At 35.2% G+C, this 16,007-nt stretch overlaps 1 protein-coding gene across 1 annotated transcript in view; it reads left to right on the top strand.

The window, feature by feature from the left end:
• The window catches only part of LOC149814519 (ubiquitin-like modifier-activating enzyme atg7), a 56,691-nt gene that overhangs the window by 13,430 nt on the left and 27,254 nt on the right, over positions 1-16,007 (top strand). The window contains exons 11-13 of the mRNA XM_089990127.1: positions 571-762; positions 884-999; positions 1,406-1,562. Coding sequence (XP_089846253.1) covers positions 571-762; positions 884-999; positions 1,406-1,562 — 465 coding nt within the window. The remainder of the gene's footprint in view (positions 1-570; positions 763-883; positions 1,000-1,405; positions 1,563-16,007) is intronic.

Consider the following 16,007-nt stretch of genomic DNA (forward strand, 5'->3'; position numbering starts at 1 on the left):
TGATAGTCATTTTTACATACAATATATTAGAAAACACTACTTTTTTTTCAACTTTTTTTCTATTTTTCTATGGATCTAACCTTACAGATGTGATCTACATAGATTGTTTAGTAGAAAATAGGTTTTGGATAATGTATTTACAACATGTAAGCAGGTATTTCAATAAAGAACTGCAGATGATAAGCCTAGCAAGTCTTTTGTACGTGGAAGATGAACTTTCTTTCCCTTCATTTTCTGTATTTTGAGAGAGTTAGACAAAAATCTCTTTTGGTGGCTGTGTTTTAAGCCTAAATCTGCTTATGCACATAGCACACACACTGGATGGATCTCAAGCTGAAGTTGAATGTACATGATACAAGTAGGAACTTATCTTTCTATAGGCTAGCTTGAAGTGTCTGTCTTTGTGTTGAAGCCTTGTCAGTGGTGTAGAACACAAGCATTACAAACTTATTTTCTGGTTTTTATAAATGCATAAAATTGGTTAATAATCTATTAATCTGGTTAATGTATTTCTTGCATAAGAAAGACTCAGGTCATTTCTGTTGGTTGATCCATGCACTTTCTTTGCAGATTGCAATAACTGCTGCCTTGGGATTTGACAGTTTCCTTGTCATGCGCCATGGTGCTGCACCACCTTCTCCGACTCCTGTCCTATCTGGAGCCAAAGTTAATGATGAGGGAGTTGAGCACTCTGGTGTAGGCTCTAATCAACTACTCCGTCTCGGCTGTTACTTTTGCAACGATGTTGTTGCTCCTATTGATGTAATTACTCGAAACGTTAATGATTGTTGATTCCATGTATGTTGTTCTCATTGTGCTGCGGATGGATTTCAGGAATTAATATGATTAAACATTTAATTAGCCTTCTCTGTGCTGTCTGCAGTCAACTACAAACCGTACACTGGACCAGCAGTGCACTGTCACACGTCCTGGACTTGCTCCAATTGCTTCTGCTCTTGCTGTGGAACTACTGGTGGAAATTCTACAGCACCCAGATGGGTATAGTTTTATAGTGCTCTTGATACTATTAATTGGAACCATACGTACCCTTCATATTCCACATTAATCTGCACTTAGAGAGAGGATCAAATTCAGCATAAGTGGGGAATAATGTGTATGTACCTGGCTATTTGTTCAATGTGAGCCGTGTGATCTCTGCCGTGATTGCTGGGGCCACTGGCCATCTGCATGTTGCCAGCATCTGTAGCAGATCGTGGGCTCTAATATGACAAGATGCATAACTGGCTGTGCTTAACACTGAGCTGGCATCTAGGGCAGTGTTATTTGGATCCCAGCAATGTGATGTAGCACCACTTCTACTGTTAAAGCATATCTCTGTTCTTTGCCTTTGTGCACATTCTTTCTTTTAATTAAGGTTGATATGTTTATATTGGTACTTTAACAGCATAAATGCTCTAGCTGACGCCACTAACTTGACATTGGGGAACAACGAGCAGTTCCTTGGGGTTTTGCCCCATCAAATTCGCGGTTCTCTTTCTCAGTTTTCTCAGTTTACCCTCATTGGACATGCTTCTAACAGTTGTACCGCCTGCTCTGGCACTGTGAGTAATAATTTGCAGCCTGTTAAGTTTTTTTATGTCTAAAATGAGGGGGAAAAATTTGCTGCTTTAATGATTGTCTCCATGCAACTGCTAAGCCTTTTACTTTAGGTGGCTGGTTGATTTATGTTGCTTGTACTCTCTCCCTCTCTCTTTCTTATATATATACATATATATAAATAGAATATAGGGAAAATATTGGATACACTCTGGAGTACCATACTCTAGCTAAAATTCAGCAGATGTCAGTTTTATTTCAACTTGACCCCACAGATGTGTTCAGTGGGGTCCTTTTACTAGAAAATGCCCTTTTTGGTTGAGTAGTTTTGATGTAAAAATATGATTTTATCAATCATGAAATTTATACACATTGTGAACCGTTGAATTTTGAAGCTTTCAAAAAATATTTTTATACAATGTGATTGAATGATCTAAAACATATTTTTGACTACAGAAATATATTGATCATATCCATATGGCTTGATCCAAAACAAAATCAAGAAATGTGATGAAACATGCTGTTTCTTCTAGAGGGTAATAGCCAATATTTTGCCATATATACTTGTGTGTGTGTGTGTGTGTGTGTGTGTGAGAGAGAGAGAGAGAGAGAGATCATCATAGTCCATTCTGGTTAGGAGAATTTGATGTTTTAATAGCTTTTTTGTGAATGAAAAAATCAATGGCCCATCGATAATTCATGAAAAAATTAATGACTCCATTTAATGAACTGTGAAAAATATTATAAGATCTGACTTAATAACACGTGTGCAAGCATGTGCCTGGCTGTGCATGCATATGAGAGTGAACATGTTCAAGTCCTCTCCAGACAATTCACACATCTTTGTTCTTTGCATTAGTACTTAAAAGATTTCAAAAGAATATATGCTTTTCTGTCTACTTTCAGGTGTTTTCAATGATGATTTTCTATTTTGTACATATTTACTTAAAAAGAAGAGAAGAATCTTCTGGAGGAAGGAGAATATAGAGAAGTAGAGGCTCGCAGCTAAGGGACATCCAGATAATTTGATTTCCCTTCTATTCATTCATATATTTGTGTATTTACAAGTTATAGAACTATGTGCAATTCAAGAGATTCCATTAGATATTATGAAATAAGCAGCAATGCCCTAATTGTAATTTGCATTTATGCCCTTTGGTATGAGTAGTTGTAACCTTTACCTAAATGGTCTAGATTGCAAGAGAAATAAATTACTCTTTGCTAACCACAAGAAAACGTTAAAAATGAAGTACTGTAAATCATGGGAAAAAATGAAGAATATTGACCAGTTTTGTGAAAAGGGTTGAGGCATAGTGAGGCGCTCCACCAAAAACCAAGGCGAGGCGTAAAGCGTAAGCCTCAAATATTTTTTTGAAAACTTTAAAAAAATTATAAAAAAATATCTAAAAATACAAACAAATAAAGAAATGCTTTATTAATGAAATAACAACCAATAATAAATAGAAAATTTCAAATATGTACTAAAAAATATGAGATTAACATATAAAAGTAACTAAAAGCTGATTACATAACTGGAAAATATATGAGATTAACCTACAAAAGTTAAAATATATGAGATTATTCTAAAAAATATGAGATTAACATATAAAAGTAACTTAAAAAATGATTACATAACTGGAAAATATATGAGATTAACCAACAAAAGATAAAATATACTAAGAAACCAATTACATAGCTGGAAAATATATGAGATTAACCAACAAAAGTTAAAATATATGAGATTATTCTAAAAAATATGAGATTAACAAATAAAAGTAACTAAAAAACTGATTACGTAACTGAAAAAAATATGAGATTAACCAACAAAAGTTAAAATATACTAAGAAACTGATTACATAACTGAAATAACTGGAAAATATATGAGATTAACCTACAAAAGTTAAAATATATGAGATTATTCTAAAAAATATGAGATTAACATATAAAAGTAACTAAAAAAATGATTTCATAACTGGAAAATATATGAGATTAACCAACAAAAGATAAAATATACTAAGAAACCGATTACATAACTGGAAAATATATGAGATTAACCAACAAAAGTTAAAATATATGAGATTATTCTAAAAAATATGAGATTAACATATAAAAGTAACTAAAAAACTGATTACATAACTGGAAAATATATGAGATTAACCAACAAAAGTTAAAATATACTAAGAAACTGATTACATAACTGAAATAACTGGAAAATATATGAGATTAACCTACAAAAATCATGTTGATCATGTCTCAGAAATCTTGTTGTAATTTTTTTTTGCGCCTTGAGGCACAAAGGGCCGTGCCTCAAGGCGAGGCACGCCTTTTGCGCCTCAAGGCACGTTTTTCATAACACTGATATTGACCAAGGGTTGTTAAACAATATTTGGAGGGGCTGCTACAAATTTTTTCAAAATGTGTTGAGGCCGCTGTCCATATAGACCAATTTTAAAATTGGATATACTCAATTCTTTTCCTTTTCTGATGCATGTTTGTAGAAAATTTAATTTTTTATTAACCACTCAAGCTGGGAACTATCCCCAAGAGATTATTGAACGACTTTGTGAACAATTTTGAGCTGGCGTGGATGTCCAATTGTAGAGACATACATTTTTTTTAATAAAAGAGACAAATATTCGAGTTGTGACAATAAAAAGGAACAATGATTGAAGAAACTTGGCTATTTTCTAGTTCTGAAGTAGTATAGGAGAATTGGTTTTTTCAGTTTTTTAAGCTTGGAAACCATATTTTATCATGCTCTTGTTTGTATTGAATAAGAACTTTGAAGTGCAAAACTTTATCATATATCTTAAAAATGGTGGATGAGAATCCATGGTTTCAGTGATAGAGCTGTTAAGATGTATTGACTCACACACACACACACACACACACACACACACACACACACACACACATATATATATATATATATTAACTATTTCATTGTAATAGGTTTTTGCCCATGTTGGGGCATTTTAGTCATTTTACACTTATGTAATAGGTACTGGCCATTAGGGGCAGTTTTGTCTTTGTACATTTTATTTGTAGTCTTTTCCCTCTTTTATGAGGGCATATTGGACATTGTCAAATATAGTCATTGGGATCTCCCCAATGGCTATATTTATAGCCGTTGGGGGCATCCCAACGACTCTATTGAGTCATGTATGGCCTATATAAAGGAGGCAAAAACCCCTCTTGTTCTTAATGCTTTTTCTTAAGCATTTATTATTAATAAAATCTCATATTTTTTAATTCTCTTGTGATTGCCCTTAGTGGCTATTGTATGCACTTTGTGTGCTTTTGTATTTGCCATTGATTGGCTTTTGTATTGTCCATTTGTGGACTTGTGGTCATATACTTTGTTCTTGTATGCCCTTCGAGGCTTTATTATTGTTTTCGCTTATTTCATTACATGGTATCAGAGTCATAGGCTCTTGGGATCGTGTGACTCTTCTCCAAAGTTCGTAGTTGCGGCAAAAAAGACCTCTCTCAAATAGTTCTCACCAAAAATGGGTGAAAAAGAACCCATGACGGTGATCACATTCAAGTTAAATGACTCAAACTATCTAATGTGGGCCGCCACTATGAAGAACCATCTTAAGGGCAAGAAGCTTTGGAGGTATCTGAGTGGTGTCACATGTGAACCACAGGTCCACAACTCATCCTCACCAAAAAAGATGGAAATCAAATCAAAGCCCTTGATGATGAAAAAAGAGAAAAAACACTTAGAGAATATCTTACTAAGGTGGAGGATTGGGAAGCCGAGAACACTCGAATCCTATCTTTGGTTCCTAAATAGTATGGAACCAAAGATAGATACAAACATTGTGAAATTCAAGAAAGTAGTTGCAAACATTGTGAAATTCAAGAAAGCGTGTGATGCATAGGTCATTCTTAAAAACAGGTTCATGCAAAAAGACTTGTCCCGACAATACTTCCTTTAAGAGAAGATTCACACCACAAAAGATAAGACTCTAAGAGATTACTATGAAACTCTCTCTTTGGGATGAATTGGCCTTGCTTGAGCCTAAATGGGAAGGGGCGGCCATCGAAATGCGGCAAAGGTAATTGGAAAAGGAACAACTCTTTACTTTCTTATTTGGGTTAAGACCCGAATTTAAGCTAGCTAGGTCCTCAATTTGCATAGGACTACTATTACCTCACTTAGTGAGGCTCTTGCCGAAGTGTACCAAGATGAAACTTGTCTTGGCATGAACAAAGGGAGTGAGGAAGTTCTTACCGTGTCAAGATCGACAACTATATCAAAACATATAAACCTCCTCATTTTGGGAGGTATAACAATAGTGGAGGTAGGTAATGCCATTTTTGTAATGAACCAGGACATATCAAACCAGAATATCCCAAGCCAAAAAAAAAAGGCGGCAATCGTTGAAGAATAAAAAAAACGTGAAGATGCAATCAAGAAAGGAGAACTTAAGGATACTATCAACCAATTAACAAAAACACTTCAACAATTCCTTAAGTCATCCTCAACTTATACATTCGGTGTCGCTGTCTCCACACCCTTTTATTCTGGTATGTTTTCTTGGATATTTGATTATGGTGCTTTTTTTATATGACTCCTCTAGAATCCTTCTTGTCCGAATGCACTAAACTCTTTTATAATTCTCGTGTCTCAACGGTTGATGAAACTAATTTGAAAATCAAAAGCATTGAACTTTTAAAAATATTTCAAAAGATTTTCAAGTTCCTAAAGTTAGAGTTGTTCCAAAACTCATTTTAAATTTATTTTCGGTATCTCAAATTTTGGATTGTGGGTGTGCGGTCTCCTTCTCATCTAAGAAATGTTGGGTGCAGGATTGCCATTCAGGGAAGCTGATTGGGAAATGCCATAGGAAGAGAGATCTCTACTACTTGAATTTCTTTCATGTTCCCAAAGAAGCTTTTTATAATTTTGTTAAGGAAAAAGATATTGATCTATGACATAAAAGATTAGGCCATCCAAATGTATCTAAATTGTCTATTTTTTCATTTTTCAAAAACTATTGTCTTGAAAAAGAATTATATGTAATTGTATTTTTGGGGAAATGAAATCCATTCCATTTGGCTCTAGAACTTTTGTCTCTAAAAAACCCTTTGAACTTGTGCATTCGGATGTATGGGGACGGGCTCTGGTCATATTGAAAGGAGGACTTTCTTACTACGTCATATTTATTGATGATTACACTAGATATACTTGGATTTATTTTCTTAGGCAAAAATCTGAAGTTTTTTCATGTTTTAAAGAATTTTATAAACTTATGCAAAATCAATTTCAAACCAATATTGTTACTTTTCGATCTAACTCAGGGGAAAAATATTTGTCAAATGACTTCAAAAATTATTTTAAAAAAATGATATTTCACATCAAAGATCTTATCTAAATACTCTTCAACAAAATGGTTTGGCCAAATGAAAATTGTTAAATTGTATCTCCTATGTATATATATTTTTATATGTATGTAACAAGAGATACATATACATATATGTATCTATTGTTATATATATAAAAATATATATTTTCCCTTCATGTAACCTGTAGGGGTATTTTTGTCTTTTATTCTATTTTACGCATATTTACATTTGTAAATATGTTTGTAATTTTATTTTATTTTTTTCTTTTTCTCTTTTCTTTTTCATTTGTTGACGGGGGTCCAACACTAGTCGTTGGACCCCTCCAACGACTACGGGGAGCCCCTCCAAGGCTTCCTCTCCTCTATAAAAGGGGTTGAACCCCTATTGTAAAATCATTCAATGCTTGGAGCATTGTTCTCCAACTTGTTCAATAAAATTCTTTATATTTTTGCATTTGGGTTCTCTTTTTGTACCTTTGTGTACATTGTTCTAAGTGTTTTTGTGCCTTTGTGCACCTCTCTCTTTGTGGTGGTTATGCGTATTTAGCACTATATCTCTTTTGAGATATTTTCACATGGTATCAGAGCAAGGTTGGAGATTGAAGATCGTGTGATTGTTTGTCTTTTTCAAAGTGCCTCGTAAAGCGTGCCTTTGGCTTCTTGGTGATTGAAGTAGGGACTTCTTTTCCATCAATATTTTGGAAGATTCTTATGACAAGAAAGACTTAAGAATCCTTTGTGGTACGTATATATTCTCCATTCTTCTATCTCTAATGGGTGAGAAAGAGTCCCACTTTTCACTTGGTTTCAAATTAAATGGCTCCAACTACCATGTTTGGGCCGATAATATGGAGGCTCACATTAAGGGGAAAGGTCTTTGGGGATATGTTAAAGGAACCATTCTCGAACCCGAACCTAAGATCACCATTATTGATAAGGGTGAAATAAAGGTTCTTGATGGCGAAGAGAGCGAAAAAACTTTTGAAGAATATAACAAAAGACATGAAGAATGGAAGATGAAAAACTACAAAATTCTCTCATGGTTCTTTTCTTCCGTTGAAACGAAAATAAATGCCAATATTTTGAAGTTCAAGAAAGCCTTTCAAGTATGAGAATATCTCGAAAAAATGTATACTTCGAGAGATTTGTCCCATAAATATTACCTCCAAAAGAAGGCATTAACCCTTCAACAAGGGGAAATGTCCGTTAGAGAATATTTTGCCAAGCTATCCACCATTTGGGATGAACTTGCTCTTCAAGAACCTAAATGGAGTGGAGAGGCTATTGAATTAAGGGCCAAACAACTTGAAGAGGATCGCTTCTTCAACTTTTTAAACGGGTTTAGACCTAAATTTGAGCAAACTAGGTCCTTTCTCTTGTCTTCTTTCTCTTCTCCTCCGTTGGAAGATGTACTTACCAAGCTAAGTGGAGAAGAAACTTGATTGGGGATGAATAAAACCAATCAAAGTGTGTTGGTCGTTCTCTCTAAAGATGAAGATAAGGGTGCTTATGCCGTCTCTAGACCAGGGAATAATGTCAAAACATATAAACCCCCTCACTTCAACAAAAATCGAGGAAGAGAAAATTGTGGACAATATGGAAGAAGAGATTATAGCAAAATCATGTCACTTTTGCAAAGAACCGGGTCACATTAAACCAGTATGTCCTAAATGGGAAAAGATGGTGGCTATGTCTACAACTTTTCAACAATACAAGGAGGAAGGACTGTCAACTTTCAATAATGTTACATTATCTCTAAATCAAATAATGGAAGCTCTTCAACCTCTCCTCAAGGAATCCATTTTCGGAGCCACCATGTCCACCTTCTCTCCTTCTGGTAAGATTCTTTGGCTCTTAGACTCGGGTGCATCCTTTCATATGACTCCAAATGTTTTTGCACTTTTTAAACACTCAAAAAATTTGTCACTCTTTTGTTTCTACGGCGGCTGAGGCTTCTCTCGAAATAAAGGGAATTGGAGATTTTGAAAGTCAAGGTTTTTTTGTTTCTAAAGTTAGATTTATCCCAAAATTAAATTTAAATTTGTTTTTCGTCTCTCAACTATCAGATCATGGGTGTGATATCAAATTCTCATCAAATAAATGTTGAATACAGGATCGCCGGTCCGGGAAGTTGATTGGGGAAGGCTCTAGAAAGGGAGATCTATACAACAACAAGTACGTCTTCATCCCAAAACAATTGGGGTCGGCGATATGAACCAAAAAAGAAAATCATTCTGGGTCTTCCACATGAATCCTTCTCCTCCAATCATTTCTATCTAATGCCATGTCCTCGGTGAGGTTCAAAGCATTCATATCCTTTCCTATCACCTCCATCCATGTCTTCCTGGGCCTACCCCGACCTCTTTTAACTAATATATTTTCCCATTTCTCCATCCTTCTAACTGGAGCATCATTAGGCCTTCGCCGAATATGTCCAAACCACCGTAAACGATTCTCTCTCATCTTATTTTCATTGGGTGCAACGCCTACCTTCTTACGTATCTCCTCGTTCCGAATCTTATCTTTTATTGTATTTCCACACATCCATCTCAGCATACGCATCTCAGCTACACTCATTTTTTGAATATGATGTCTCTTGGCAGCCCAACATTCCGTACCATATAGTAAAGCGGGCCTAATAGTCGTCCTATAAAACTTTCTCTTCAACCGCAATGACATTCTACGATCGCACAACACTCCAGTTGCACTTTTTCATTTTATCCACCCAACCTTTATCCTATGATTTACATCTCCATCAATACTTTATGGAATTTCTTCAAATTCCAAAACATTTTTTTTGTAATGTTGCCCAACATAAGGATACAAATGTTTGGCATAAACGCCTTGGGCATTCGACTATTGTCAAGCTTTCTTATTTACATTTTACCAAAACTTTATGTAAAGACAACTTCAATTGTAATGATTGTATTCTTGGTAAAATGAGAAGCTTACATTTTGGACAAGGAACTATGTTTTCAACTAAGCATTTTGAAATTGTGCATGAAGAAGTATATATGGATGTTCCTCCTGACTTGGATGTTCCAAAGGAAAAAGTCCTTCGTTTGCAAAAAGTTCTTTATGGTTTAAAACAAGCTCCTAAGGCTTTATGATCGATTTAATGAAGTAATGGTTCAAAATGGTTTTGTTTCATACTACACTGACACTGCTCTCTTTGTTAAAAGGTCTGATGCAGGTATTGTGATTTTACTACTCTATGTTGATGATATGTTGATAACAGGTAGTGACATAAAGGGCATCAAAGGTATTAAAAACATTTTGAAAGAAAGATTTGAAATGTCAGATTTGGGGTATCTAACTTATTTTCTTGGTATTGAGGTAGCCTATTCTCATAGAGGTTATTTTTTGTCTCAAACTAAACTTGCATGTGAGATTCTTGACAGATCTGGTATTACTGATGATAAAATTTGTAAAACTTCTGAAATTGTGGAATCAAAAATGAAAATCGATGATGGGATTTCTTTGAAGGATCCTACCCCTACCGGCAACTTGTGGGGTCTCTAATGTATCTTAGCATCACAAGGCCAGACATCTCACATGCTGTGCACACTGCAAGCCAGTTCCAGCATGCTCTTACATCCGTTCATATGGGCGGTGTTCTCCGAGTTGTCAAATACATAAGGGGAACTATCAACAAGGGAGTTTTTCTTTCCTCATCCTCTGAATTAAATTTGATTGCATATACTAACTCTGATTGGGGAGGTGACCTAAATAACCGTCACTCCACTACAGGCTTTTGTATTTTTTTAGGTGAATCCCTAATCTCATGGAGATGCAAGAAACAATAAAATGTGTCTCTATCATCCATAGAAGCAGAATATCGATCCATGACTTCTACAACTATGAAAATTGTGTAGATTCATCAACTGTTACAGGATATGGGGATTCAGGTTCAAGGACCCACTAAGTTATGCTGTGATAATAAGAGTGTAATCTACATTGTCAAAAATCACACATTTCATGAACGCACAAAGCATATTGAGATGGGGGCTGCCACTACGTTAGAGAAACATACTTGCGGATATCGGGATTCAGGTTCAAGGACCCACTAAGTTATGTTGTGATAATAAGAGTGTAATCTACATTGTCAAAAATCACACATTTCATGAACGCACAAAGCATATTGAGATGGGGGCTGCCACTACGTTAGAGAAACATACTTGCAAAGAATTATAGATCTTCCATACGTGACTTCAGAATATCAGTTGGCAGATTTCTTCACCAAGGCTCTATGCTCTCCCAGATTCAATTTTCTTCTTGGCAAATTCTCAATCATTTCACCCTAAGTTTGAGGGAGGGTGTTAAATTGTATCTCCTATGTGCATATATTTTTATATGTATGTAACAATAGATACATATACATATATGTATCATACATATATGTATATGTATCTATTGTTATATATATATATATGTATATATATATATATATTTTCCTTCATGTAACCCTTAGGGGTATTTTTGTCTTTTGTTCTATTTTACGCATATTTACATTTGTAAATATGTTTGTAATTTTATTTTTTTATTTTTTTCTCTTTTTTTTTCTTTTTTCCTTTTCATTTGTTGACATCGTCATATCATTGAAACAGCATAAACCTTACTTATTTTTAAAAATGTTCCAAAAAATTTTGGGCCAAAGGTGCACTTACCGCCATATATCTTATCAATCGTCTTCTTTGCAAAATATATCTTCAATTGAAAAACTTTGCCAAATCACTCCTGATTTAAGTATATTAAGAGTTTTTGGATACAAATGTTTTATACTTATTGAAAAAAGATATAAATTGTCCCTTAAAGCTATTGAGTGTGTTTTTCTTGGTTATGCACAAAACAAAAAAGGATATAAATGTTATAATTTGGAAATTGACAAATTATATATTTCAAGAAATGTGATTTTTTTGTCAATATTCTTTCTTATTTGATTTGTTACCGAAGAAAGATTTTGTTAATGAAGAGTTAAAAAATGAGCATGAAGAAATTATGCATATTGATGATTCTAGTAAATTTTTTGAGGATGTTCCGAATCATGATATTCAATCATATTCTAGAAGAACTATTGAAAATCCTCCATGTGCACTTGATAGGTACTCTCAAAATCAACTTATTGAAGAACCTAGTGTTAGAGAATCAAATCGATCATCTAGACCTCCCAATAGGTTTGTGTCCTATGAGACATTCTCACCTAGGTATAGTGCATGTCTTATGTCAATTCACTCTTTTTATGAACCATCAAACTACAAACTACAATGATGCCAAATCTATTTTGGAATGGGTAGATTTCATGGATCTAAAATTAGGAGCCCTTGAAAAAGCAAAACCTTGGGAAATTCAACCTCTACCCATGGAAAAAAAATTTGTAGGATGTAAGTGGGTTTATAAGGCTAAGACTAAGAGAAATGGATCCTTAAAAAGATATAAGGCTAGGTTAGTGACCAAAGGTTATTCACAAGAGTATAAAATTGACTATAAAGAGACCTTTGCACCACTAGCTCATATGAGTAGTGTGAGAACCCTTGTTGCGTTAGCATCTATTAGGAAATGGGCTGCTTACCAATTTGATATCAAAAATGTTTTTTTAAATGAAGACCTAAATGACGAAGTGTATATGGTCCCTCCTCTCGGTCTTGAGATCGAGAGAGGAAAAATTCTTTGTTTGAGAAAAGCTTTGTATGGGTTTATGCAAGCTCCCAAATCTTGGTATGATATATTTAGTAATGTTATGCTAAATCTGGGTTTTACATCTTGCTATAGTGACACCGCTCTTTTTGTCAAAAATACATGTGCTAACATTATTCTTCTATTATATGTGGATGATATGATTATTATAGGAAATGACAAAAAGGGAGTTGATGAAATTAAAATAATTCTTAAAAAACATTTTGATATGTTTGATGGTTGTTTATGTGATTGAATCGGTTCAGTTGGTGCATCACTGCTATCCATAGGAGTTTGTGAATCAGCTGGTGCAACAATATCATTGTCATCTTGAATCCCATTTGCTGTCATTTGTACAGTAGTGGGCCAAAAGGAACTCAAGCCTTCCTTTGCATTCAATCCTGCATAGTCACTTGACAGAAAATCATTCTCATGGAAAATAACATGTCTAGAGATGACTATCTTTTGGGTGATGGGATTAAAACATGTATCCCAAGTATTCGTCATCATAGCCCACAAACAAACATTCCTACTTCTTAGGTGACAGCTTGTTACATAGTGAGTTATGAATATGCACAAAGCATTTGCTTCCAAAGGCACACATGGCAGTATAGCCTGGGTGCTTATTACGCAATAAGATATATGGCGATTTACCTTCCAAATTGGACAAATGGCATACGGTTAATGCAATAAACAGCTGTATGAAAGTCTACCCTCCATAAATCCTTCATGATCTTAGACTCAATCAACATGGTTAGGATAGTCTCGACTATGTGGCGATGCTTCATCTCCGTCACTCCATGTTGTTGGGACGTTTTCGGGCAAGACAACTCGCGTAGTATACCATTTTCACACAATAAATTAGTAAAAGCTGCAAACATATATTCATCACCACTATCACTACGGAAACGAAGAATCTTATGCCCGAATTGTGTCTCAACATGGGCTTTAAACCTTTGGAAAAACTTAGAACATTTGATCCTTATGTTTCAAGAAATAGATCCAAGTGTATTTGGTAAAATCAACAAAAATAACATAATAACGAGATTTAGACATAAAAAAAATTGGGACTGGATCCCACACATCATAATAAATTAACTCAAACAAAAACAACACTCTTTTATTAGAGGAATAAAAAAAAGCGTATGACTCTTACATAGACGACAATTGAAACACAAGGACACTTTCGGGATCTTACCCCGCAAGGGGACAAGACCTTTATTACATAGAGTCTGAACAAAATTTGAATTACCATGACCAAGTCTTCAATGCCAAAGCTCAATTTCTTTGTCAACTTCATCAACTTCAGCCATGAACAATAAAGAACTACGACCCAAACAATAAACTGGACTTCTCTGAGCTTCGTTTATCACATAAAGACCTCCATCTCTTTCTCCTTTAGCAAGGTTCTCTTTCGTGAGAGGGTCCTTCATAAAAACAAAAAGAGAAGAAAAGACTATTGTTAGAAAATGGTATTCTACCATTCAATCACAAGAAGAGTAGAAAGGAGAGAGAGATGTTGGTGGCGGTAGAAAACCCAATTTAGGTCTGCGGTATTGGCTGCCCATTAAGTATATGCTGGTACAATTATTAGGGTACGAAAATACTCATTACACAATAGGTTAAAATTATAATATGCCATTAATGAGCATGTGCTTAAATAAAACCGAGTTGGGTCTGGATCCCGAGATCCAAACCCAGTCGTGAATGACGACTTCTTTTCATCCTATCTCAAGTTGTACATAGTTTTGAACCATGAACAACTTGCCTTTTAACATCCAAAATTTGTCCTTGATAAGCTTTTTTGTAAACAAGTCAACAACTTGATTAGCAATCCGAACGAATTCTGGTTCAATTTCCTTCTCTTCGACCTTCTGTCTTACAAAATGTTGATCAATTTCAATATGCTTGGCACAACTGTGGTAAATAGTATTAAAGGACATGTTGATAGCACTTTGATTGTCACATAAGAGAATGCATTTAGATATTGATTCTCCTACTTTTGTCAACAGGTGTTTGATCCATGTTACTTCGGTTGTAGCAACTGCCATTGATCTATATTCAACTTCTGCGCTCGACCAGGCTATGGCCTTTTGTTTCCTACTGCTCCAGGAGACAAGATTTAGGCCAATGAAAACACAGTATCCTGAGACTGAACTACGCTCATCTGGATCTCCTACCCAATCTGCATCTATGTAAATAAGAAGTTCATGCATGTGATGGCCATGCATACTCTTTCTGTACAGAAGACCATCTCTAATAGTTTCTTTCAAATATCGAAGAATTCGTTTAACAGTTTTCATATGCCCAATATGTGGTTCATGCATGAACTGAGATACCTGATTAACAAAATAGACAATATCAGGCCGAGTGAAGGTGAGATACTGAAGCATTCCTACTATCCTGCGATATCTTGTAGGGTCCTCGTACAAATCTTCATCTTGGGAACTGAGTTTCTGATGAAGTACACTGGGTGTGCTTAGAGGCTTGCAATCTGTCGTACCTGCCTTGCTAAGAATATCAATGGTATACTTATGTTGGGTAAGTGTCATGCCTTCAGTAGTCCTGTCAAGTTCTACTCCAAGAAAATATCGCAGTTTACCAATATCCTGCATCTTGAATCTATGGTGCAGGAGTTCTTTAACCTATTTGATATGATCATTAGAGTTACCTGTAATGATAATGTCATCTACATATATCAATAACAGGGTAACTGTGTCTTTGCATTCGAATATGAAAAGAGAATGATTAAGAAGAGACCGACTAAAGCCATATTTTTCTACTTCAAGAGAAAAACTGTCAAAGCAAGATCAAGATGCCTGCTTCAAACCATATATAGCTCTCTTTAACCTTCACACGTATTCTTTGGAGTTCCCTTCTGTGTACCCAGTGGGTTGCTTCATGTATACTTCCTCCTTCCTCATCGTAGACTTGTCCTTGCTCCTGTGTGAAGCCCTTGGCAACCAGTCTAGCCTTGTATTGCTCAATAGTACCATCCGACTTATACTTTATTTTATACACCCACTTTGACCCAACCACATTTCGATCGTGTGGTCTGGGGATAATATTCCAAGTGCTACATTCATGAAGAGCCTTAATTTCTTCATTCATAGCTTCAATCCATCTCTTAGAATTTACTGCTTGATAAAATGTTGTGGGTTGATTTTCCTTACCTAAAGAGGTTAAGAAGAGTTGAAAATCTATTATGAAATTCTCATAACTAACCCACCTATCAATAGGATGTTGAGGCCAGGTAGACCTTCTGTGAACAGGGGATGGAATAGAAACAAAAGGAGAATTCATCTTCTGATTAGAGCTGGGGAGTATCTCCTTCTCATGTTGAGAGTAAACAATGCCTTTATACCTTTCGGGGGTCAATAGTGGTTCAGAAATCACACTTTCCTGAGTCCTGTGTGCAGCATC

Source organism: Nuphar pumila, chromosome 15 (genome assembly GCF_984573655.1).
Source record: "Nuphar pumila chromosome 15, dmNupPumi1.hap1.1, whole genome shotgun sequence".
Taxonomy (NCBI): domain Eukaryota; kingdom Viridiplantae; phylum Streptophyta; class Magnoliopsida; order Nymphaeales; family Nymphaeaceae; genus Nuphar; species Nuphar pumila.